The 26,743-nt window shown below is 39.9% G+C and overlaps 1 protein-coding gene across 1 annotated transcript; it reads right to left on the bottom strand.

Annotated features, from left to right (window-relative positions):
- Positions 1-109: 109 nt before the first annotated feature.
- nelfb (negative elongation factor complex member B) lies at positions 110-26,721 on the bottom strand. Its single transcript, XM_031749803.2, has 13 exons — positions 26,379-26,721; positions 22,545-22,705; positions 22,334-22,433; positions 21,151-21,381; positions 14,283-14,468; positions 14,062-14,174; positions 13,873-13,975; positions 12,237-12,332; positions 7,037-7,179; positions 5,567-5,673; positions 3,792-3,933; positions 2,784-2,892; positions 110-562 (listed from the first exon to the last, which is right to left on the bottom strand). The coding sequence occupies exons 1-13, from the start codon at positions 26,478-26,480 to the stop codon at positions 404-406; spliced, it is 1,752 nt and encodes a 583-aa protein (XP_031605663.1). The 5' UTR covers positions 26,481-26,721; the 3' UTR covers positions 110-403.
- Positions 26,722-26,743: the final 22 nt, after the last annotated feature.

The following is a 26,743-nucleotide window of genomic DNA, read 5'->3' as shown; positions in this document are numbered from 1 at the left end:
TACACACATCAGTCTCTTATTTCCTGTTGTAGTCGAGTGTGTCTCATCAAGTGATTGTCTTAGTACCGAGGTGGTGCATTTTGCCTGGCTCATAGTAAATCAAACTATATTTGCAAATAGTTCTTTATTTACAGGGTTCCTGCACTACTGACACACTTCATAAACACACACAGCACAGTTACATATGAAAATACTGTGTATCTGAACAATAATGCAAAAAAAAAAAAAAGAACTTTGGCTGTGAAGTACACTGTTAGAGCTGGAAGACAAATGTCTACAGAAATTAAACCTTGATGAAAAAGAAAAAAAAAAAAAAAAAAAAAATCATACACAACTGTAAAATTTCCAGCCTTTCATGAATCAGCTGGAGCCTGTATGTATAGTCTATCAGTGGTTAAGAGCTTCAGAGAGGTGTGGTTGGTGTGGAGGCCGTAGTGGGAACGGTCACTGGGTGCAGCCCCAAGTCCAGGGATGGAGTTTCATCTGTTGGAGGCGGGCTCTTTTTCTGCGCCTCCATCTTCTCTGTCAGCTGGTTGTAGAGCTCCTTCAGTGGCTCACTGCACTGTGAACACACAGCACACATGTCAGCACATACAGTATACTGACATTTATCTTCAACTCGCGTTCACATGTGTGTGTGTGTGTAAGACTACACTGATCACTGCCTGCATTTTAAAAATGAGTTAAAGTGTATCATCTTGTCCACACTGTATGCCCTAAATTTCATAATGAATATGACAGTAAAGAATCTTAAATCACATCTGTCAGCCTTTCTCTGATCTCCTGCTCGTACTGCTGCATCTCAGTCTGCAGCTCTTCTGCTCAGGCCTGACATCTGATTAGACTGCTCTGCTCCAGATGTCAATCTTTATTTATTCAGATTAGTTCTCCAAACTCTGAACCTTCTTCTCAGTTTATCTAGTTGCTCTGCACAGACAGCACGGACTCGCCCAGTTCTCCTTTGCCTGTAATCTGCTCAGTCATGGCTCAATATCCCATCCATGATCCTTTCAGCCTGGAATAATTATTTATCTTTTATCCAACCACAGTCTGCTAGATGCTACATTAAAGACAACAGATGCCAATGTGGCTGTTGGATAACTGCTAAGAGTTAAACATCTAATGTCAGTTTGTGTGCCGGCCAGGTTAATATTTATAACCTGTTAACCTAACCTAATAAATGTTCAACACTACAGTGCTGTTGAAAATGAAACTTTTTTTGACCTCTGAAATTCCTCCGAGTGTTGTTTAGGGTTATGAATGTTAATTACTTTTGTTCTTAGTGAGTAGAGGAGCTGTGTGTCTGTCTGCAGCGGTACAGTGTGAAGTGCAAATTTCAAAAACAGAAAGACTATTACGAGAAATGACAGCGAGGGGGAGGAAGTACACGCCACTGTAGAACTTGCAGTTCCTCGACCACAATGTTCTAAATGCTTAATTATTTTCACCAACATGGTCAGCTACCAGTAATTATTGAGAAGTCACATTTTTGAATTAGATATAATCGTCATCTAAATATTCAAGTTCATCCTTACATACACAGGTATTCGGGCCAGTTAAGATAGATATTTTGAAGGAGGAGTAAAAAAATTACTGATGTGATTAACCATCATTGAACAGAGAGAATGGCTTACAACACCAACTGCCTGCCACCTGCAATGTAGCAATGTACTCTTGCGAGTCCATCCCAGGCCCTTCAACCCCCACTCACACCTTTTGTCAGGTGACTTTAATAGTTCGCATGATAGGGTGGGATAATGTCTCACGATAGTTCGTCCCGAAACCTCTGGTGGTAATGACCAGTGTTGGGCAAGTTACTTTGAAAGGGTAATTAATTATAGTTACTAATTACTTCTTCAAAAAAGTAACTGAGTTAGTGACTGAGTTAAAATTAATTACTAGGAAAGTTAACTACTGCGTTACTTAAAAAAAATGTTTAATCCTCTGGGGTCCAGGGCATAATTGGCCGTTTTTGACTACTTTTAATGTTTCCTCTACATTTCACCTTTAAAAACTGTTTATTTGCCTTGTTTGGTATCATTCTTTTCAGCACAACCTCACATGTCTGAATTTACAGTTATGTTTTCATTTTGATATACTGTATTAACACAACTGATCTGAAATCAGACAAAAAACATAAACTCTGAGTAGAAAAAGTTATTTTTTACTGTAACCACAAACATGTTTAATGAATCATATTTCATAACTTTAAATGTAAAATTGCAAATGTTAAAATCCTATGCACAAGTTTTGCAAACAATAAAGTTATTTGCAGTCATTTACCTTTTACCCTTTTTTTAAATTACCATTTTGACCCATTTACAGAACAATCAGCTGTTCTACATTAAATAAGATGCCACACAAATTATTTGTGCCACTCCAAAAAATAATTTCTGTCCACTTTAAGGAGAATATCACAAGCCTGATACCTGCAGGTCTGACATAAGGTCATAAGCAGAGTGCTTGCTAGCGCTGTCCTTAGGCAGTAAACGTGCCGAAACTATTCAGGAAAAAACGCTACGTATATATTGTTTATCACGACTCTGGTTTTACGTGGACTATCAGCACAATTTAAAAACTGGTATATATCACCTTGTTGCTTTGTCATCGTGAAGTGGTCATGTGATTGGTTTGCCACAACTACTTTATTCTTCCAAACAGCAGGACTCATGCGATTGTTTTGCTCCCTTAGCTCCAGGTGTTGTGCCAAAAAGTGGTTCAACACTAGGGTTTAAATGGAGCTCTCCACCTGAAATCAAACTCAATGTAGAGATAAAGCCTACCTGTTTTGGAGGTTCCAGAGTTTTCATCAAAGTTTCCATATATGATGGTGACATTTTGTGGTGTAGATGTAGTAACATCCTCAGGGTGTGTCTGTGGACATTTTCTTTACTGTAACGAATTCAGACAGAAGACACAGTCGAGACAAACGACAGACATGTTTACTGTACACGATCACACCAAAGGTGGTTTTATCCTCATCTTTTAGAAGGAAGCTATTCTATCTCTACAGTTAATAAAAAATGCAAAAGATACACAAAGTAGTAAATAGATAAATACTTTGACGTCTTGGTTAAAACAAAAACAACAAACCATGTGATGAGAGAAGGGTGTTTGCTCTTTGGGCAAAGACTTGTCAATCATGAATCTTTAGCCAATGATAATCCTCTATTCTCTAACACTGTATGACCAAGAGTGCTCACTGCCCCAACTGGAGAGCTGTTCACTGTGCTGTGACCTATGTAAAAGGGACTCTAGGGGGTTGAGACCTATGCAGCACAGTTTATTCCACACTTGAAGGTGACTTGTGTGATTGCATTGTTAGCTTCCCGTATTATGCTAACAGGAACTCAAGTTTACATGCAGTATTATGTTCCACAGTCAAATTGTGTCCAAAAGTTCACTGATACACACAGAATTTTTTTTTTCCATGTTTTCATGCTTAAGGACATGGACTGGCAGTTTTGGGATGGCCCCTTTCGGCACCTGCTTACATCTTTAAAATCACTTTTAAACTTCTGTAAAACGTGTTTATAAGATGCTACAGAAATTAAATCTTTATTGTTATTATTCTCACCCATTCACCTTCCTAACTGCTCAATGAGTTTAGGGTGGTGGTGTTGAAAGGGGACGGTCACCAGTTGGGGATCTGAATCTACTGAACCACTAGGCTTTCGGCTATTGTCACAAGCTGGGTGGTAATAAGAGCTTTGCGTATTTTTCAGTCAACTTTGGTTGTGTGGGATGAGAATGGTGATGTAGTCTTATACTGTAACACTGAATCAACCTACCTGGAGAAAGATGTAAGGAGGAATCCATCAAAGACAACTGAACAAAACTCTTCTGATCCAAACTCATCAGAGAGAAGTGTGAGGTGTCCAGTCAGCAGGTGAAGGAAGATATCACCAAAAGCCATATCATTGTAGGTCTCCACTATGGGGGAACAAAAAAGAAAACACTTGTAAGACTCAAAATGTTCCTATAAAGTGGAATGGGCTGTCATTAACACACTGAATGTGAAGTGAAGCTTTTGAATATATGGAATGTTCCTGGTGACTAATTTCTTAGTTGACTAAACTAGAAAAGCCTAAACATTGAAAGTGTCCTTACTCTACTGAAGAAACATTTCTGTTCAGCGAAATTAACATAGGGGTGAAACACGTGATTTCAGTTCATTGGCAATAAGTCCAGCAGCAGAAAAACTCTTTCACAACAGCAGATGTAGTGGGAACATAGACAGCAACTTGCAAGGTGATGTAGTCATGGGAAACGACTAATACATGGCTGACTATGGGGTTGGGAACAATTTTATAATTGTAAAATTATTAATTTCTTCCCTCATGTGTTTTAATTATGTTAGGAGGGTATTGTTCAGCAAACTCATGGTAAAAGTTCAACACAGATACGTGTGCTTCCCCACACAGACCAGTGGTGGCACTTTTGAGGGAATACAGCACAGGGACCAGGCCCTTAACTGTCATCTGACAGCTCCAAGGTAGGGACACAGCATGTGTGTCCATCAGTTTTGTGACTGTTCTGTTTAGATCAGAAGAGTCAGTTTTCATCAAATTTCATCATCAAAACAAGAAACTGCTTCCTACTCCAACATGATGTTGTTTGCCACCACCATATTGCTTCTGTTGTCATGGATACGACCTTGTCTTCCAGTCCCAACTTGCTAACAGCACCTCGCAGATATGCTGCCAAGTTTTCCTCTAATCCACAAAAGCATTGCTAATTTCTTTCAGTAATAAAGTGACAGATTTTTGACACACGACTCATTTGTCATGGAATTTGTACAGCCTGCTGTTGTATATTAAGCTTAATTTCCTCTGTCATTTTTTGATGGTTGTGCTACAGTCTTCCAGGCACCGTGTATTCAGGCTCATTATATTTAATGAACTTTTGAAAGCCTCTGCGTTCAACAAAACTGAGTGGAAGCATATCTTCTGCAGTGATTGCTGTGATGAGCTACGGACTGTAGCATTTTCAGGTAAACAATGTCATACTGGTTTGCCGAGTGTGGCCAACGTTAGCAAAAAAAAAAAAAAAAAGGAAAAAAAAAGAAGCTTTCTTTACATGAAAATGAACATCCCCATGCCTGTGCTAAATATGTGTATTGCTCATGTTGAGTGTTGACAGTGAGTTTATTCTGACGAAGCCTAGCTACAACTCTGTTTTCATTTTCTGGAGCAAAATACTTTCAAACCACATTAGGAGGGGTGCAGCTCCATCTGGGGGCAGAGGGCTACATAACATTTAGGACAACTATGTACTGGCACTGGACAGCAATCAAAATATTAACGATCTATTACATGACTGGTGCGTCTGTTGCAGACTGCCAAAAATATTGAAGAGTAGTCGACTTATCGTGCACATCCTTGTTAATATTGTGATTTATTAACAAAAAACCCCAAAACAAAACAAACCCAAAAAACAAGCAATGTAACTGAGAGATCAGATAGGTATAAGACTCAGTTACATGAAAAAAAGGCAGTGATACTGCATTTTGACTCAAGTTACAAGATAAAATTGTTGTTGTTATAGTTATAATTCAGACACTCACCAAGTGCAGGCAGTAACCGCTGTAAGGCATTCTTGTTCCTCAGTTTGGCAATGTGGAGGACATAGTAGAGACCCATCTCACAGGCCACTCTGTTCTCCTGCAGGTATCTGAGGGGGTAGGGAAAAAATAACATGCTCAATTAAAGCATTTTAACCTGCTACAACAGTATGCCTGGCGTTATTTTCAGCTCTGTGTGTCTGTGTGTGGTCCTGGAGACAACCACTGTCACCATTTGTTCAGCTTAGTGCACCAACTTAATGAATTGCCTCCACAAACGAATCCACCCACTAATTCACTACATCCCATTTCAAATTCCACCCTTCTAAAGCTCAACAGGACCATTATTCTATGTGTGTCATCGATAGTCTGGATGCCCAGACTATCCTTAGGGCAAGGTGAACAGGCCAGCTACTGGTAGACAGAGCAGACATTGCGATTGTAAGACCAGAATGACCAACCCGTGTACTTGTGTAGGAAAGCCTATGATTAAATCCAGGAATGCCTACAACTGCAAAGATTAACAGAACCCCAAGAGCCTTCAACATTAATTCAGTGGACATATGGAAATATGGAAAATGACACTAGAGGCCAACTTCAAGCCAAAGCCACCATCAAGTGCGGGATTTGCCAAGGAGATGCTCTGTCCCTACTGCTGTGCTGCATAGCTCCTCACCCAGGTCCTTAAATATGACAGGCTACAGATAGGCCACCTCCTCTACAGATGGTTGACTCTAATGTTATGCCAGAAATAAGTAAGACATCAATTCATTGAACCACAGTACTTGGATGCAATGAAATCGGTGTAGCTGGAAGATAGACGGAGCTGTAGGGACTCCTCTAATAGAAAGCAACATTGCAGACACTGAGTGAGGATTGTTATAAATACCTTGAAATCCAACAGGCGAATTTTAACTACAAAGAGGCCACTGGGAAAGATGCAACTACTAAACAGCTGCAGAGTAAGCACGAGATCTGTGGAATCAACATGTATGCCCTGCCAATCATCAGATGCTACTGATGATTGGCCTGCTGGGATAATAAACTGGCCAAAGAAGAAGTTGCTAGAAGCATAGAAGTCATTGTCATAAAGACAAACATGCCCAAGGTTTCAAGTAATGAAGTCAATGCAACTGATCTCTTATACCTCATACATGGTTACACATATCATGTTACATTAACATCTCTATAGTTTATAATTTACAACTGCTATCTCTGAGAAGAAAAATAAAGGAGCAGTCCAAAAGACTTGTGGTTTATGATTTCTCACTAGTGTTTGGTGATTTTTTTTTTTGTACAAATGTGAAGAATTTACATTTTATAGTTAAATTTAGAATTTAGAAGTGAGGGTTATCATGGTAACAGTGCTTCCTACCTCCCAAGAAAGGAAGCTATGAGATGAAAGTACTGATGACAACCTACATTTGATGCAATATAACATCTGCCTCTCCTCTTTTGCTGCTGCGTTTTTACCTGTTGAAGGATTCAGGCAGGGTGGTGGGGTATGACAGCGAGCTCTTTTCTTCGCTTGGGAGCTTCTGTTCCACAGTAAAGGTGTGATCATCCACAACCACTGACATCATTGCAGGCAAAAAGCGAGTAACCACTTCCAAATCCTGAGGGTGACATAAAAATACCAATAATGTCACAGTGACTCGTGCTGGACTGCTTTTGTGATACTTGCAGTGATATCTTTCAAAGTAATGTTTGAAATTATTACAATGGAGATTTATCATTTGTTGATTTGGATTACAGTAACCGGACAATATAAAAGACTTCAACAATATGCATAATCACTTTTAAAAAGCAAAATAAGGAAGGAACGAGGCACGTGCAGAGGTAAAGAGGAGGTGGAGAAGGAGCTTTTCCCTGTTGCTCTTACAGTACAAACAGGGTGTAGAAAATGCCAAATATAAACTCAGGTTGAATTAGAATGCTATTGGTGCTTCTAAAATGTTTTTATTACAGGGGTAGGGCTCCCATCTCTGATGAATTGAGACACCTAAGTCAGCCAAAGTGGCTGCATTGGTCACTCTGACAAGAACAGCACACCCAAGCTGATCCCAAAAATATTCAATGGGGTTGAACCTGCATGCAGGCCACTTCATTCTTTCCACTCCCAAATAGTGGATGTAGTCTTTGAGATTGCCTCCAGTGATGACAAGCCTAAATTTCCAGTGACAGAGATGCTGCCCTGTGCCATCACAAGTGCCATAGGCAGAATCTGGACTCACTGCTGAACATAATGTTCCTCCACAAGTTTCCAGCACATATTACCATCACCAGTACAAATGGACCTGACAGTGAAAGGCAGTGAATGGCGATTGGAGTTTCCCAGAGGGCTAATCTCAGCAAATCTGTAGAAGACTGTCTACGGTTCCTAAGTGCTGAGAGGGTAAGGATACAGTCGTTGCACGGCGTTGTCTTCTTGGGACACCCACTTTGCAGCCTATTTCTGACATCCCACGTTACACTGGAGCTTGGCCTTCAATTTGGAGATGGTACTAGGGTTCACTTCAAATAATGCTGCAAATTGGTTTTGGGGAACACCAGCTTGAAGTTGCCATATGGTACAGGGCATAACCAGATTGGCATGCACACACAATCTTCCTACTGTAGCAGGGTCCATGCTCACAGGTACAAACCAGGCATCTGACTATCAGCACCTGGGGTACCAGAAGCTCAAGACAAGAGTCAATAGAAGAATTAGCTGTATGGCACTGGTAGAGAAGATTTGGCAAATTTTAGGTGCAACCCACAGTCAACTTTGCTGCTCAACCTATTAATGGATTGCCCTTACAAATATGGCACAATTTAATGGGACATAAATAGGCTTTTCAACAGCATAAGATTTACGGCCAAGAAGCATTCTTACAAGAAAGAAATAACTGACTAAACACGAATGATCTTACTTTTTGTGGTAAGTTTATTTAGTTCTGTGTCTTTGCTGTCCTTGCCTATAACACAATGCAAGGACAGCATGAGGGGAGTAATTATTAAGTCACTAGGGCCATGACCTTCTAAAATTTTGGAACTGAAAATATGAGTTACAGGTGTAGTGACCACATCAGCATTGCGATGGAGACATGCGTCTAAATTGTCTTCACCCCTACACTTTTATGGAATTAAGGTGGCTAGTTTATTGTAGACTTCCCTACGGTGAGATAAAAGAGAATTTGTTTTCATAGCTTTCAATACTTGTTGGGAAAACAGAGAATTGAAGAGATTATGTCTGTTAGACAACAGGTGCTTATGAAACCACTTCCCAATCAAAATGATAGAGAATTGAAAGCCAAACTGATTTTTGAGAAACGTGATGTGAGGCTATGAAGGTTTTCCAGAACTCAGATGCGTTTCCAGAGATGTTTTCAAGAGAGGACATATAGAAATCAGATTTAGCTTTTCTAAAGGAGTCCAAAATAGTAATGGGTTTTGTTGTATATGGTCCGATTACTAGCAAAAATCTGCACTATGGGCAGTTTTTTTTAATGTTATGCATGTTTAACATGACACATGAAACAAATGCAAAGAATACTGCATTCACACTGGGGTGATGAAATTAACGTATAAGAAGACCAAAACAGTTGGGATTTGTAATAAATAAAGAAAAGAAAATATAGATAATAATCGCTATGTGAGTGACAATTTTTACGCAAAGTTTACCTCAGATTGGCCCGCCCATCAAGAAGGAAATAAGGTACATGAAGACATCACATATATATACTATTACATACGACCATTATAGTAAGATTATCAGTATTTTGAAAACCATTTCTTATTATCTGTCGACAGTTGACATTAAATACCATGAATTGGATACATTACTCAATTTAATAAATTTTTATAATGCAATCAAAGGTTAGATAGCAAATTGTTTTATAATTCTAATGATCATTTCTGAGTACTGCTGGCCAAATAAGACAGTGTTTAGGGTGCTTCTCATCCACTGTAAAAGCTAATGCGCAGAACCTTGGCTTTATTTTAGTTCAATCCGTTTGGCCTGTCTTAAGCATGTATTAATTCCCTCCAATCTGTCCAAAAATGTTCTCAAAGGTTCTGCACTCGCTTCCTGTAGCATTGAGATTTCTGTTTCACATCTTGGTTCTTACTTGTATACCCTTACAAGGTGAGGCTCCCTCCTACATCCTTGATTCACTCCACTCCTATTCTCATGTCTACAAATAAAATTCTTCTTGTTATCCCACACACCTGTCGGAAATCTATGGGGGACTGTATTCATTATTCATTCCATTTTTTTTTATATAGCGCCAAATCACAACAAAAGTCGCCTCAAGGCGCTTCATAGGTACAGAGAAAAACCCAACAATCATATGACCCCCTATGAGCAAGCACTTTGGCGACAGTGGGAAGGAAAACTCCTTTAACAGGAAGAAACCTCCGGCAGAACCAGGCTCAGGGAGGGGCGGGGCCATCTGCTGCGACCGGTTGGGGTGAGAGAAGGAAAACAGGATGAAAGACATGCTGTGGAAGAGAGCCAGAGGTTAATAACAGATATGATTCAATGCAGAGAGGTCTTTTAACACATAGTGAGTGAGAAAGGTGACTGGAAAGGAAAAACTCAATGCATCATGGGAATCCCCGGCAGCCTACGTCTATTGCAGCATAACTAAGGGAGGATTCAGGGTCACCTGGTCCAGCCCTAACTATATGCTTTAGCAAAAGGAAAGTTTTAAAGCCTAATCTTGAAAGTAGAGATAGTGTCTGTCTCCCGAATCCAAACTGGAAGCTGGTTCCACAGAAGAGGGGCCTGAAAACTGAAGGCTCTGCCTCCCATTCTACTTTTAAATACTCTAGGAACAACAAGTAGGCCTGCAGTGCGAGAGCAAAGTGCTCTAATGGGATGATATGGTACTACAAGGCCATTAAGATAAGATGGGGCCTGATTATTTAAGACCTTGTATGTGAGGAGCAGGATTTTGAATTCAATTCTGGATTTAACAGGGAGTCAATGAAGGGAAGCCAAAACAGGAGAAATCTGCTCTCTCTTTCTAGTCCCTGTTAGGACTCTTGCTGCAGCATTTTGGATCAGCTGAAGGCTTTTCAGCAAGTTTTTTGGACATCCTGATAATAATGAATTACAGTAGTGCAGCCTGGAAGTAATAAATGCGTGAACTAGTTTTTCAGCGTCACTAAGAGACAGGATATTTCTAACTTTAGAGATGTTGCGCAAATGGAAGAAAGCAGTCTTACATATTTGTTTAATATGTGCGTTGAAGGACATGTCCTGGTCAAAAATGACTCCAAGGTTCCTCACAGCATTACTGGAGGCCAAGGTAATGCCATCCAGAGTAAGAATCTGGTTAGATACCATATTTCTAAGATTTTCAGGGCCGAGTACAATAACCTCAGTTTTATCTGAATTAAGAAGCAGAAAGTTAGCGGCCATCCAGGTCTTTATGTCTTTAAGACATTCCTGCAGTTTAACTAATTGGTGTGTGTTATCTGGCTTCATGGATAGATAGAGCTGCGTGTCATCTGCATAGCAGTGAAAATTTATGCTATGTCTTCTAATGATGCTGCCTAAGGGAAGCCTGTATAATGTAAACAGAATTGGTCCTAGCACTCAATCCTGTGGAACACCATAATTGACCTTAGTGTGTGAAGAGGACTCTCCATTTACATGTACAAATTGGAGTCTATTAGATAGATATGATACAAACCACTGCAGTGCAGTACCTGTAATACCTACAGCATGTTCTAATCGCTCTAATAGGATATTATGGTCAACAGTATCGAACGCAGCACTGAGGTCTAGCAGGACAAGCACAGAGATGAGTCCACTGTCAGAGGCCATAAGAAGATCATTTGTAACCTTCACTAAAGCTGTTTCTGTGCTGTGATGAGCTCTGAAACCTGACTGAAACTCTTCAAATAAGCCATTCCTCTGCAGATGATCTGTTAGCTGTTTGACAACTACTCTTTCAAGGATTTTTGATATGAAAGGAAGGTTGGAGATTGGCCTGTAATTAGCTAAGACTGCTGGGTCTAGGGATGGCTTTTTGAGTAAAGGTTTAACTACAGCCAGCTTGAAGGCCTGTGGTACATAGCCGATTATTAGAGATAGGTTGATCATATTTAAGATCGAAGAATTAATTAATGGCAGGACTTCTTTGAGCAGTTTTGTAGGAATGGGGTCTAAAAGACACGTTGATTGACACGAAGACTGTGCATTCCAAACCTTAGCTTCCAAAGTACTGAATAGCTTACCGCCCTCTCTTCGTACCACAGCCTCTGTGTTTAAAAAACAGTTTAAAACTCATCTGTTTTAGACAGGCGTTTGGCTCGTATTTTATGCTCTGTGTTGTTTTACAAGTTCATACATGTTCATTTTGTCCTTAGACAAGCTGGTTACTTATTGAAACCTCTGTAAAGCCCACTGTGACTGGTTTCTTGTCTTTCAATAAATTTTACTTTTTTTTTTTTTTTTTATTAATCGAAAGAAATTCACAGGTAGAAATCGAACTAAAGGAATTTGCTTCAGTTTGATTTATAGCTGGTTTAAATAAAAATACAGATTTTTCCAGAGACACTACAATACTGTGAGTAACAATTTGAATATTTACGTACACACAGATCCCCTGTTTTCTAATCAGTGAAAGCAAAAACTTGATGCACAGACACAGATAAACCTGTGTTGTCTGCGTTTACGCACCAAACGAGGCTCTTTGAAGACCTGACTGTCAATCATGTCCCATGCTCCTTGACCCAGTGAGAGCATCCTCAGCAGCAGCATCAGGTCAGGACTATCCTGTGAGCAAAAACATAGATACGACATGAGACTGTTATCAAAAATACACTGCTGCCCCATCACCCACCATGTATGCAGGTACAGACAACTAGTAATTAGCATAAGACAACATTTAAAGTTAGAAATGCACTGTTGAACAGCATTGAAATATTATGTTTAAACTAAATTAGTGCATGAATTTTTTTCTTATTTTGACTAGTTTAATACAAGCCCACATTCAACATAACATTAGCTCACTAACTGAAACTGATTTTAAAAATATAATATGTACTGGGGCAGTATGGTGTTGTTGTGGTTAGCACATTTGCCTCACAGTAAGAACGTCCTGTGTTCAAATCCTGCCTTGGGCCTTTATGAGTGTAGTTTGCATGTTCTCTCCTGGTATTCCAGCTTCCTGCCCCCCAAGGATAACTGGTGAATCCAAATGTGAGTGTGAATGGTTGTCTTTTTCTGTCAGTGGATGGATGAATTAAATGCACCACTCTGACTGTTTGCTTAAAATCAACCATTTTTACACTGTTGTATTTTCTTCTTTTATGGAAGTAACCTCACAACCTCAAACATAATATAACACTGCTGAATAACTGCAGGGAATTGTCGTGTTTTGGGTTTATTTTGACTTTCTGCATTGCACAACTAAAACTTGCACTTAGGCTACGTTCACACTGCAGGCGAAAGCGCATCAAATCCGATTTTTTTGACCCTATGCGACCCATATCCGATCATGGTATGACAGTGTGAACGGCACAAATCCGATCTGGGTCACTTTCGTATGTGGTACTGAATCTGATACATATCCGATGTTTTAGAAAGCGACTGCTGTTTGAACGGTCATGTCGCATTAAATCCGTCTTTTACGTCACTGACACAAGACAGACGCCAATTGTCAGTGCCGGAGAAGCGCCTGAGACATCGCGAACGCTTCCTGGCCATCCAGCGTAGATGTCAGTGAAACTGTTGGGAACACAATGTGAACATTTTATTTGTACTGTATAATCTGCAGATTCTGACAGAAATCTGCAACTATCCTTTGAAGCACCGCCTCTCTAAAACAGCAATAAGGATAATTATTAGGTTATTTACATTATTATGTAAATAACAAAATAACTTAAAGCAAAAATTGGGAAACGTAAAGTCCGAAGTCTTTATATTAAGGGCCATCAGTCAAACAATATTGTTTGCTCTGGGTTTAAACAGAGCGAGTTGTGTGTGACGTCTTCTTTTGCGCATGCGGGCCGCTTTGATCGTTCACACTAGAGCACGTTTGCTGTCACATTTTATTTGTAGTGTGAACAAGCAGACAAAAAAATCAGATTTGATCAAAAAAATCGGAATTGAGCATTAAGACCTGCAGTGTGAACGTAGCCTTAGAGTGGCACTGTTTCATCGTCTAAACCTCGTGCCTCCCTTCCTTTTCTTTGCCACATTGCGTGCTAAGGTTTTTGCTGTATCACCACAAAGTTGTCAGGCAGTATAATACCACAAAATGTCAGCACAATTGTGTATCACTTCTTCTGTTTCTCATGCACAGTGTACTCACTCGTGGTAAAGCATCCTGGCTCAGCAGCTCTTGCAGGTTCCTCATGATACTCAAGACTAGGGTGTTGCAGGCAAATGGGTCACACAGGATCATAGACAGGTCCCTGGAATGCACAATGATCAAAAGATTTTTTTGTGCATCTACCAATGATCAGCAACTATTTTCATAAACCAGCTCCTCGTCTGTTACCCAAGGACTTGCTCTTGTCCTTTCTTCACTCCATCCAGGAAACCCTGTAACTCTCTGGCTCGCTTACCATCCACAAACTTCTCACGGATACAGGCATCTAAACACCAAGTGAACTGTCAAAGTGCACAAAACAAACAAAAAAAACCCATTTAACACACAAAGTAAAATACACTGGAGATGTGATTAGGGGCTTTATTTACCACCAGTATCTGTGACCTCACCTTATGGCAGGGATCCACTGAGCAGATCTCACTGATGTCCAGGTCATGAAGAGACATGAGCAGTTCTGCTCTCAGGGTGCAGTAGTGGACATTCCGGGTTCGCAGAAAGAGAGTTCGTAAAAACTGCAGCACCATGTCATACAGTTTCACATTCTTCCCAATCATCTGAGTCAGCTTTAGAACCACCTACAGTACATAGACAACAGGAAAGGTTAACAAAGGTAATTCCAAAACAGGACCTGTATATAATTTACATGCTCCTGATAACCCCTGACTAAGAATGCCAAGTTATTTTTACTCTCCCCTAAATATAGCACTTTCATCAACTATTTAGACCTGCTGTTTTGAACATTAGTGATAGGTAGGGCTGGGCCATATCATACCATTCATGGTAATACCTGTATATTGTTAGCTAACGATAAAAAAATGAAATATCGCGACAGAATATGGGTTAAAACGTGCATGCGCAGTGCCTTTGTTTTCATACGCACATGGCAGAAAAAGCATGGCGGCGACAGAGAATGGGAAGGGCGAAAGCGGATCGTTGAATGAAACAGATGAACCAGAATTGGTTTGTTAAAATGGTGCAGGAAAATGGTGTGGAACTGGTTTGGCTTTCGTCCGTCAGATACACACCAAAGCACAATTTTTGGTAGAGCATGCAAGCGAGCCGTTGTTATTACCGTGTTTTTCGGAAAATAAGTTGCTCTTAAAATCCTTTGATTTTCTGAAAAAAATCGACAGCACCCCTTATAATTCTTATGTATGAATTCTGGTTGTGCTTACTGACCTCGAACCGATTTTATGTGGTACATGGTGCTCAAAAATCTGTAAAAAAAAAAAAAAAAAAAAAAAGTTTTAGTACGACTTTGCTAAGCTACGAAGCCGTACCGCTTGATGGATTGTGGGAGCGCACTGTGATACTGTGATACGCACTGTGCTTCAACATAATATTACCATATTGTGTGTGTATAACCTCTTTTTAAGTTTGGTGGATATTATACATGGTTATGCTGAGGATATGTCAGCCCATTTCCACTGGAAATGCCTTTTGGTTAAACTGCCAGCAAGGAATTTGCATTTTCACTGTTAAATTTCTATGTAGCTTTAATGCACATAAAAAAAACAGCTGCTTGTTTAAGTAAAAATACATTGATGTTTAGGGATGGGTATCGAAAACCGGTTCTTATTGAGAACTGGTTCCCACTGTTTCAATTCCTTGGAATCGTTTGCCATTTTTGCAAACGATTCCCTTATCGATTCCAGTCGCCCCGAATGACGTCACCACGTTGCGGAGCGTCGGAGCGTACCTGGCAGGAAACACGGCGCCTAAGCGGCTCAAACGCTTAAAAGTTTGTTTATACTTTACGAGAACGGATTGTCATCCGTTCAGGGCAACTTGCAATACTTGCAAAGTAGATATTTCATTAAGGGAGGAAACACTACGAATATGCAAAAGCATTTGCTCACAAAACACGCGATGAACTTAAATGAATGTCTTTAATTCCGCTCCGGACTCGTGAATCTCAACCCAGCAGCAGCAGCGGTAACGTTTGCACGTCCTCTCCCGTTAATGCGGCAGGTAAATAATCAACTAACAGTGCATATTATGTTAGCGCGATCTGCTTTATTACAAAACCTGCCATTGTGCATTTAGGTGACCATGATGAGACAGACAGACAGAGTCTGGCTGGCGCTCGCTGGCAGTTGTCGCTGCAGTCTACCGATAGCGTCTCTTTTCAGGCCCGCATGTCACAGAGCAGTGACTAGTTTGTGGTCAAAACCTTGCAGCCATTTGCCACAGCAGATGGTAAGTGAATGTGTTTAATTGTAGGCAGGGACATTACTGGATATTCTTGTGTAATTGCTACAGAATAATTTATGTTATACTTTGTTATTGCTACAGAAGAATATTTATTTTATTATTTTACATTTACAATTTCTTTTCCTGGGGACCCTGTGACACCCCATTGGAGAGCCGTAGGCTGTGGATCTCTTAAGATCTCACTGTTGGGTTTGTAAGGCCATGTTACTCCTAAATTTCTGTCTTGTTGAAAGAGAAGATATAAAACAGTTCTAAGCTAATCGACCTTAGTGTTCTCCTTTTGAAAAACAAGAATCGATAAAGAATCGAATCGTTAAACAGAATCGAAAATGGAATCGGAATCGTTAAAATCTTATCAATACCCATCCCTATTGATGTTTTTTTTTTGTTGGTTTTTTTTGCACTAATAAAGTTGCGGAGTTGTAAAGTATTTTGTCTCGCATCAATTATATCGTCAGTTATATCATTATCGCAAATGTTCAAATATATATCGTGATAAATATTTTTGGCCATATTGCCCTGAGCTAGTGATGGGAATTCTGGCTCTTTTTAGAGAACTGGCTCGGCTCACTAAAAAGAGCCGGCTCTTTTGGCTCCCAACCAGCTCTTAGGGTTGTTTTGTTGCTTTAATTTATTATCAACAACAATATAAAATTATGTACAAAAGGAATTACTAATGTAAAAAACGTGGTTTTATTTATATATGTTTATATATAAATATATATGGTGGCCCCTAGAGACAAAGCACGTACAAACTGCAAAACACATTGTTTTGGAAGTTCAGTTAATGCTAGCAGAGCTACCTAGATCACTTAAATTACACAATTGAAAGCATATGTGTATTGTTTGTGTATTGATAGACTAACACTCATATATATTCAAATAATTAAAAAAAAAATTCATTTACCTGTTACTTAGGGGGACCATATTTTGATTTCCAAATAAGAGGACACTTGGCCCAGTCATGAAGAATTTTAATAATATTGTTTGTTTAAAGAAATTTTTAACATATTTAAAAGATGCCTTCTCTGTGCGGTTAATGAATGGTGAAATAAAAACTGTCATATAGGCTTTTACAAGTCAACAAGTGCAAGAAAAAAAAAAAACAACTTAAAAACCTCTGGAATTAAATAATGTTACAGAAAAAATGCCTCATTTGTATAAGAGTGAGGTACCAGTGAGGTATTGTGCAATGGTTTCTGCTGTTTCATTTGGCGTTTCTAACCTCAATTAATTTTGTTTGCACACCACCATTCTTCCAGTCAAAGTATGATTGGAAATATTTTCTCTGTTCCATGGTTACTGAAGTCTGAGAAATGCCACAGTACTGGATTTCATTAGCTTCAAGAGTGACAATAGCTTCAGTCTTGGTGCGGGCACTGCTGAACTTTTCAGCTGTGTTAAAGTCTGGAAATGCTTTTTTTTCTTTTTCTTTTTTTTTTTTTTAGCAACACACTAGTGTAGGGATGGGTATTGATAAGATTTTAACGATTCCGATTCCATTTTCGATTCTGTTTAACGATTCGATTCTTTATCGATTCTCTTATCGATTCTTGTTTTTAAAAAGGAGAACACTAAGGTCGATTAGCTTAGAACTGTTTTATATCTTCTCTTTCAACAAGACAGAAATTTAGGAGTAACATGGCCTTACAAACCCAACAGTGAGATCTTAAGAGATCCACAGCCTACGGCTCTCCAATGGGGTGTCACAGGGTCCCCGGGGAAAATTGTAAATGTAAAATAATAAAATAAATATTCTTCTGTAGCAATAACAAAGTATAACATAAATTATTCTGTAGCAATTACACAAGAATATCCAGTAATGTCCCTGCCTACAATTAAACGCATTCACTTACCATCTGCTGTGGCAAATGGCTGCAAGGTTTTGACCACAAACTAGTCACTGCTCTGTGACATGCGGGCCTGAAAAGAGACGCTATCGGTAGACTGCAGCGACAACTGCCAGCGAGCGCCAGCCAGACTCTGTCTGTCTGTCTCATCATGGTCACCTAAATGCACAATGGCAGGTTTTGTAATAAAGCAGATCGCGCTAACATAATATGCACTGTTAGTTGATTATTTACCTGCCGCATTAACGGGAGATGACGTGCAAACGTTACCGCTGCTGCTGCTGGGTTGAGATTCACGAGTCCGGAGCGGAATTAAAGATATTCATTTAAGTTCATCGTGTGTTTTGTGAGCAAATGCTTTTGCATATTTGTAGTGTTTCCTCCCTTAATGAAATATCTACTTTGCAAGTATTGCAAGTTGCCCTGAACGGATGACAATCCGTTCTCGTAAAAGTATAAACAAACTTTTAGCGCTTGAGCCGCTTAGGCGCCGTGTTTCCTGCCAGGTACGCTCCGACGCTCCGCAACGTGGTGACGTCATTCGGGGCGACTGGAATCGATAAGGGAATCGTTTGCAAAAATGGCAAACGATTCCAAGGAGTTGAAACAGTGGGAACCGGCTCTCAACAAGAACCGGTTTTCGATACCCATCCCTACACTAGTGCAATCCATGGATCTGTAGCTATTGTGGTGCTTCATAGTATGAAATGCCAGTGCACCTTCTGCTCCAGATACAACAGCATCCTCGTTTTTCCCAGATGTAACAAAGAACTCAGTCAACTTACTAGAATTTTCGCCTCGCACAGCCTTTTTATGTTTTTCCGTGTGCATGTAAGCAACAAGATCTCGGGCACCTTTGTTAGACACACAAACGTATGTGCTACGCCTCCCATTTATTCCGACCGGGATGGTACGAGGGAAATTTCTTTTGCAGTTTGTCTGAAAAGATGCACTTGCGCTTTGGCATCTTTTGGCATCTTTTGGGCGCACTGCTCCGCGCTCTGTCCCGTCTGTGAGCATGGAACAACCACTTACAACATAGCAGTTCGGGGATGACGTTGCACATATGGGTCCTCTGTAGGCCTATAGGAAACCCGGACATTTTCATCCATCTCGAAAATCCCCCCGGACGCCCTGGACAGAACGTGAAAAGTGGACATGTCCGGGGAAAAGAGGACGGTTGGTCACCCTACTGTTACTACCACACACCAAATCCGGTCGTTGGTACTTCTTGGCTTGTGTAGCCACTAGGTAACAAAAGCTCAACGCTGCCCATAGCATCCTGGAGCACCTCCGTTGTGTTTTGGAGTTTGTGCGTGTTTTGGAGGTTTCACGTGCTTTGGAATTTGTACGTGCTTCGGAATTTGCACGTGCTTCGGAATTTGTACGTGCTTTGGAGTTTGTACGTGCTTCCGAATTTGTACGAGCTTCGGAGTTTGTACATGTTTTGGAATTTCCATGTGTTTTGTTTTGCACATAAAATGTAATAAATAAATTATATAATACAAAAACCAACTATTTACATTTCAACTTTTAAATATTTAAATGCATAAATAAACTTATTGAATCTATACCTTATCTACACCTATACCTTTCTAATGTGATGTTGTTGTCCCTGGCTCTCTTTCTCTCTCATTCCTTCCCGCTCTGTTCCTGTGCTACTGCGAGTGTAACTACCGCCCCTCCCCTCTCTGCTCAGCGCAAGCACAAGGTTCGCGTGCGGAGTGAAGCGGAAAAAAACTGCGAGAGGGTGAGAGAAAGAAAAAAAACACGGCTCCCAATAAGGAGCCGACTCGCATCGTTCACTTCAAAGAGCCGGCTATATGATCTGTTTCGTTGGCGACCGACACATCACTATTGAACATTTAAGAGTTTCCTATGCAACTTTGGTGACGTATTATTTTTTCTTTCATTACTTTTCAGTGCCTATGCCTCTCTTCTACTTCCACTGTCAGAATTTCCAAGAACTGTTAAAATAATTTTGTTAACAGTGACAATGCTAGCACCCAATAATTACAACCAGGTACAACACGATCCATAATACTGACTTATTCTAACATTATTGACTTTAGTCATCTGTAACTCATGTTACAATGGCACAATGCAAACATAACTAGCATTTGATTTCTACAGATTGATAACACCGTGGCAAGGTGCCAGCTAGCTGCATGTTGTGCAAGACACATGAAAATCACATACAACATAATAGGACAACAGGACAGGCAACTCCTCTGTATGTCTATCAACTATTTTGGTCCATGACAGCTTGCACACAGTATGTCAACATAAGCTATATGCAAAGCAAAGCGAAAATAACAGAATGTTGACTGGAGCTTGCTTATTGATATGTCTTTTTGGATGACACCTATGCAAGTAAAGAAGTTGCACCAAACTTCTTTTCTTTTAAATAAATGAATCTGATTCACAGCTGTGGGGACTGGGAGACTAATCAGATCTAAGGACGGCCAAACAGACAATGCACATGGCCTGAGACGAGAGCTATAGAAGCCTGTCAACCTAAACAACACTACAGTGGCTTTTACTGTCTGTGAATGGTGCAAAAGAAGTCCACCATTGGCTGGGACCACCACTATGTTTTCTCAGGACTGCATTCTCGGCCCTCTACTGTACGCCCTGTACACCTATGACTGCACACCAACCCACGCAACCAACATCATCATCAAGTATGCCGATGGAGATCAGACAGCGTAGAGGGCGGAGGTAGAGAACTTGTTCTGCTAGTGCTCTAAAAATACCCTGAAGTTGAACGTCCTTAAAACAAAAGAACTTATAACTTCAGGAGGCACAGACAGGTCCACTACCCTCTTATTATAAATGGAGAGCAGGTGGAATCTGTTTCCATCTTCAGGTTTCTGGGGACCCACATCTCTGCTGATTTAACCTGGACCCACAACACCATTGCTCTGGTAAAGAAGGCCCAGCAGCAATTGCACTTCCTCCATGTCCTGAGGAAGAACCACCTGGACCTGAAGGTGCTGCTGGCCATAATTTTATTATACCTGTCCAATGACAATAAAGAGCTATTCTATTCTATTCTATCCTATCCTTCTTGTTAAACAAGAAAAGTCGAGATTGTAATGTCTGCTAAAGGAGCTTAAGGAAATAAAAATTGTGTTACATTGTTTAGTCTAAAATAAATCTGAAGCCAGTGTTATTGTGTTCTGCAACTCACCTCGCCTTGGCGTCGTGTTTTTGGAGAAGGGCTGAAGAAATTGTGCAGGATGGAGAGGTCGCTGCTGAACAGAGCTGCTTCCTTCTCCACAATGTACTGTTTTAGGAGAGGTGAGACTTCATCCCCAAACAGAGCCTGATTGTCCTGCCAGATCTGCCTTTTTACCTCTACTGCACACACCTTGTAGAGCTCTTTGTCAGCCATCACCATCTTTAGTTTCTTCTCTGGCACCTGCAGGAAGAAGCAATCAATAAAGCTTAAGAAAAGGTCTGCCTAAAATGGATCCTTGGCTTCTTGTCAAAACTATATTTTCTCATGTAAATGGTAAATGGTAAATGGCCTGTATTTGTATAGCGCTTTTACTAGCCCCGCCTAAGGACCCCAAAGCGCTTTACATACCCAGTCATCCACCCATTCACACACATTCACACACTGGTGGAGGCAAGCTACAATTGTAGCCACAGCTGCCCTGGGGCAGACTGACAGAAGCGAGGCTGCCATATCGCGCCATCGGCCCTTCTGGCCAACACCAGTAGGCGGTAGGTGAAGTGTCTTGCCCAAGGACACAACGACCGAGACTGTCCGGCTCGGACAGTCTCGGTCGTTGGGCTCGAACCGGCAACCTTCCGATTACAAGGCGGACTCCAAACTCTTGAGCCACGATCGCCCTGTACTGCTTACAACATCCTCCCCCCCCTTTACTACGAGCATCAGGTAATGCTGGAGACTGAAATTAGTTAACTTCACCAGTTTGCACGATGGCTGATTATTTCTATGCTGTACTAGTGTCTGGCAATAGTAGACACTCACAGTGGTTTTTCTTTGGGAGTTAAAGAGAGTTGGCCAAGAAACAAATGCAGGATGTCTTAGGTTATTCTCACACCTGTGGTATTTAATCCCTTTAAATCAAACTCTGGTTCACCCCCCACCTCCCTCCCACCGAGGCTCTTTGGAGGATGTGGTCTGAGTATGGTTCCAAATGAACTCCAGAGTGCTTTGTTTATGGTGTGAAAGTGATCCGAGCCCGATCCAACTACCAGGTGATGGTTACAAGTTTAAACTAAAATAAATCCCTTAGCCACATATGCTTTGTATTTTCAATGCAGGATTAATTAAGGATGAAATTATTAATCCTTTCAACTAAGGATCAATTCCTATAACGGATAATGGTTGAAATACTTGCCTTAGGTAGATGCTTCAGGACCTGCATCACCACCGGCTGAATAGATGGCATTTTAACAAGTGGGAAGCTCTTTTCAAGCAGCTCTTCAAGCTTCCTGTATCTATAGATAGAGGAAAAGAGCAAAAAAAAGAAAAAGTCATACAAACACTGGTTCCCTCAGGGAGCATACAAATAAATAAAAAAAACAACAAAAAAACAACCAATCACAGACCTGTCCTCCTCCTTGCCCTCTGCTATGACAACGACTCGCTCCATCAGCTTTTCTCGAAGCTCATCAAAGACAGACTGGTGGAACTCTAGCCGAGGTGTCCCATGGAGATCGAGAAAAGGAAGAGCAGACTGAAGCGTTGGCAGCAGGATTCCATTTTCCATCTGCAATAATGTAACATGTCAAGGACTCATCAAGAATTAGTTCTAGCCGTGCAGCTACTCTATTCAAAGTCAGCTTACTCATAAGGGCACACACCTGGTAAAACATGGCCAACCACATTTTATACTCCATGATATGCTTCATATAATATGGGCTTTCAATGGTCCACAAAGTATTAAATGTAAGTTAAATTAAGTATGAAATGTAAATTGCATAAATGAATAAACTTATAACATGGTAGGTTTATTGACTCTTTGCCTAAAAATGTAAACAGAAAAAAGAATTAAGCACGTCAGGAAAAGAAATACACCATGTTTTCATTTTGAATATTTTGATTTGAAACCGAACTAAGAGCTGAATAACAAATCAACTTTAACTGTGCAAAATAGCTACACGACATGGGCATAGCCTATATGCATAATAGGAATATATGTCTGTAGAAGAATTATTCTCATATTCCCCCATACATTTATTATTCATCTGAATTATAAAGTTTAGGGAAATCCCTTATAAAAAATAAATCCAATCAATACGTCATGTTTTGTTAAAATTTTTTTTAAATTGTTATCACTGACCAAAGTAATTTCGATGATGGCTGTTTTGTTTTTCCCATCGCCTTTGGAAATGTCCTTTTTTCCCTGATGACCAGTCAAAAACCTAACTATTTTGAGCTTAGCATGATGCCAAAAAAAAACAAAAAAAAAAAAAACACAACCAACCAACCAAACAAACAAACAAACAAAAAGAAACACCCGACAAAGCCACAAATACTCAGTATTACCAGTGAATGCTGGGGATTGGTGCTTGAAAAACTCAAATAAACAGTTACTGAATTTGCTGCAAGTGAATCTGAATTTGATTAAATCACTGATTTGCTGTAGCTCTGTCATAATGGTTGGTATCTGGGGAAATAATAAAACTACCTTGGCATGTTCCCAAGCTGAAAATGTTCAAGATTGTTAAAGCTCTGATAAGATAGACTCCGTTTAATGCAGAAAGTTGAACTGGCAAATCTGGTCAAACTGACAAAAACAGAAACACAGGATATTTCTATTTTAATTATGTTATATTTTAGTTTACATTGTAACACCTCTGAAAACCTAAGGTATTACCTATGTTGTAACTTGACATTCTCCGCCCTATAAATCACACTTACTTCAGCACTGTTCATTCCTCCTCCAAATTTCTAGCTACTTTTTGGCTGCAGTCTTTTAATTTATCAGTGAAAGAATAACAATGATCTTCTCAATATAGGAAATAATAAACAAAGCATCATTACAAGGCAGCAAAGACTGGTGAAGCTATTGGAAGGAACATGAGGGGATGTACAAAGAAGTGGAAAAACTTGAGGGACAAATGTGTTTGCGCCAAAAAAAAAAAAAAAAAAAAAAACTGAGGACAAAAAAAAGAGACCCAGGAGGGAAAAATGTTGGAGCATTTTATTTCAAAGATTCACCGCAGATGTGGACAAGATGATAAACTTTAACTTTTCTACTTTTACAATCATTTATTAAAATGTGTTTCTTATTTTACTACAGCCAGTCTCTTCATGACCTGGACATCAGTGAGATCTGCTCGGTGGATCCCTGCCAGTCAGTTTTAAACTGCAGGCAATCACTGGTTCAGTGTGTTTCACAGTCACTGGACTTCTTTAAGTTTCTTGAAGATGTTTTGTTCATGATTCTTTCATCCAAAAAGCTTCTTCAGTTTTCTGAAGTAGTTCCCTGAACTGAAGAGGCTTCTTGGATGAAAGGTGATCCTCAAGAAACTTTTATTTCCAAGCTCCTAGATTACCATGACCTGGGTGACTGAGAACCTACACAGACTCTTCTATGAAACAAACTACACATGCAACGGGCCTTATAAGACAGTGATTACATACTCTCGTGGACACTGCATGGATAGTGCTCATCTCTTTGACTGCACCAGACTATTACATCTGTGCCATTTTAAGGACAAGCGACATAGCTGGAATTTACAAATCAGCAGGGGCAGAAATGTGCAAAAGATGGAGTTAGCCACATCACCTGTTAGTTATCAATCCAACGTTCTGAACCACGCTGTTTAGTGCCATTGAGAGACACCGCATGCTCATATCTTACCAACTAGTCAATCACATGTAAAAGAAATCCTGCTTTATCCTCCATAGTTACTCTAATGGAACATGAATATCAGGCTGTATTAAATAAAACTGAAACTAGATACTGAGCCCATGAATCCCCCAGTAAAGTGTCTATTGAGGCCACAAATCAAAGAAGTTTAATGGTTGCTTTCCCATACATGTCTATACAACCAAAGGTATTGCCCCAAGGTGGCAATGTAAAAGAATGCAGGTTTAGATATGGTAGAGCCATTACTCTTAATCCCACTATACAATGTTCCTTCCTGTTAAAAACAAGTTTTTCCTTCCCACTGTTGCCATAAAGAGTGTCTGTGACATCCCTAATACTTAAGGAAGATTGACTTGACTACAAGTCTTTTTAAATATCTTTTTTTTTTCTTTTTTCTTTTTTTTTTTTTAAATGGGACTAAATCCTCTTAACCTCTTCTATGCAAAAATAATAACTAAATAAATAAAACAAAAATAAAAAAATGCACAAATCACGACAGGGGCAGGAATCTGTTTTTTGCTGCATCTCCATGGGGCCCATTCAGTCTGGGTTATCTCCTGAGCACCGATATAAAACCGAAACGCCAAATAGTACGATTACTGGTTTCACTTTTCACATTTTCACATGACAAAAGTATGCCCATTTTTCATATACAGTCTATGGTTTTGTCCTCAAACTGTATTACCTATTTAAGACAATAAATAGCAGTTCAAACTCTCTAAAGCTCTAAGTTGTCATCGACTTATATCACCTACTCTCAAATCAAATCAAATCACTTTTATTGTCACGTCACATGTGCAGGTACACTGGTACAGTACATGCGAATGAAATTCTTGTGTGCGAGCTTCACAAGCAACAGAGTTGTGCAAAAATACAATAACGTAAAACAAGCAAAATATAAGAATGGCTAAATCTGAAAGTAATAAATATATGTACAATATATAAGAGTATATGCATTACTGGATGTGTATACTAAATATGTTTTTCTACGTGTGTGTGTGTGTGTGTGTGTGTGTATACATATTTTACAAATTAAATAGAGTAAACAATAAAATAAAATATATAAAATATACAGAGGTTGGTAGTTGGAGGTAAAAAAAAAAAACACTCCAAACACACCACAAACGAACACCACAACAGAACGGCACACGTTCTGTGCATTGTGAGATTACGCTCAAAGATTGTCTGCCATCTCCAATCCTCTCTCCTGCTTTCACAGATCTAGCGGGAGAGATCGGAATAAAGGGTGAGAAGGCGATGAATATCCTGCATTTTGATTAGTTTTAAATGCAGGATATTAGCTCAAAAATATGAACTTGAAGTGGAGAGCAAATTTCATTGACCATTTCTCCCACTTTCTCTTTTTGCAATCTGTGTTGTTTTGTTGTTGTTTATTGCTACAACAGTGATGAAAATAGCTTAGTAGGAAACAACGGAGAACGGTGACTAGCTTTGGATGGTTAAGAACATACGTTATCGTTTGTTTATCAATCCGGGAACGCTTATTTACCGTTAGTCGAAATGTACACTCTATCACTCGAGGCACTAAGCTGTTGGGTGTTACCTGAAACTGATCGATGGCTTTCAGTGGCTCTGTGCAGTTAGTGAGAGTTTCTTTAAGATCCTCTCCGTTGGATATACCAAGCTCAGGCAGCCCCGCGAACATTTTGCTTTCAGTTTAAGCATCAATTAAATGATCTAAGTCCAAATGATGTCTTCTGACGGGAGTTTAGTCAACAAAAGTAAGTTCCTTCTGCAGAAAACAACACATTCGCCTTTTTGAGAGCTTCCTGTGTTGCAACTTTGTAAACACTCCGCCAGAAACATCCGCGATGAAACGTTCCAGCGTGCTCTGCGGTAAAAGGGCGAGCATCAAGGGGTTCGATTGCAAGCTGCGGAGAAGCGCGAAGTCATAACGTACAAAGAGCT

The sequence above is a fragment of the Oreochromis aureus genome, linkage group 12, assembly GCF_013358895.1.
Source record: "Oreochromis aureus strain Israel breed Guangdong linkage group 12, ZZ_aureus, whole genome shotgun sequence".
NCBI classification, from domain to species: domain Eukaryota; kingdom Metazoa; phylum Chordata; class Actinopteri; order Cichliformes; family Cichlidae; genus Oreochromis; species Oreochromis aureus.
The sequence above is the reverse complement of the archived record's forward strand: the minus strand, read 5'-3'. Positions and strand labels throughout refer to the sequence as shown.

What these genes read in the sequence shown, in the direction of transcription:
- nelfb (XM_031749803.2), bottom strand. Translation starts at nt 26,480, where the DNA reads ATGTTCGCGGGGCTGCCTGAGCTTGGTATATCCAACGGAGAGGATCTT. An exon ending in TCTTCAAAGAGCCTCGTTTG is followed by an intron (nt 7,180 to 12,236) that starts GTGCGTAAACGC and finishes TGTCACCCTCAG; the next exon opens with GATTTGGAAGTGGTTACTCG. An exon ending in CTCCTTACATCTTTCTCCAG is followed by an intron (nt 2,893 to 3,791) that starts GTAGGTTGATTC and finishes AATTCGTTACAG; the next exon opens with TAAAGAAAATGTCCACAGAC.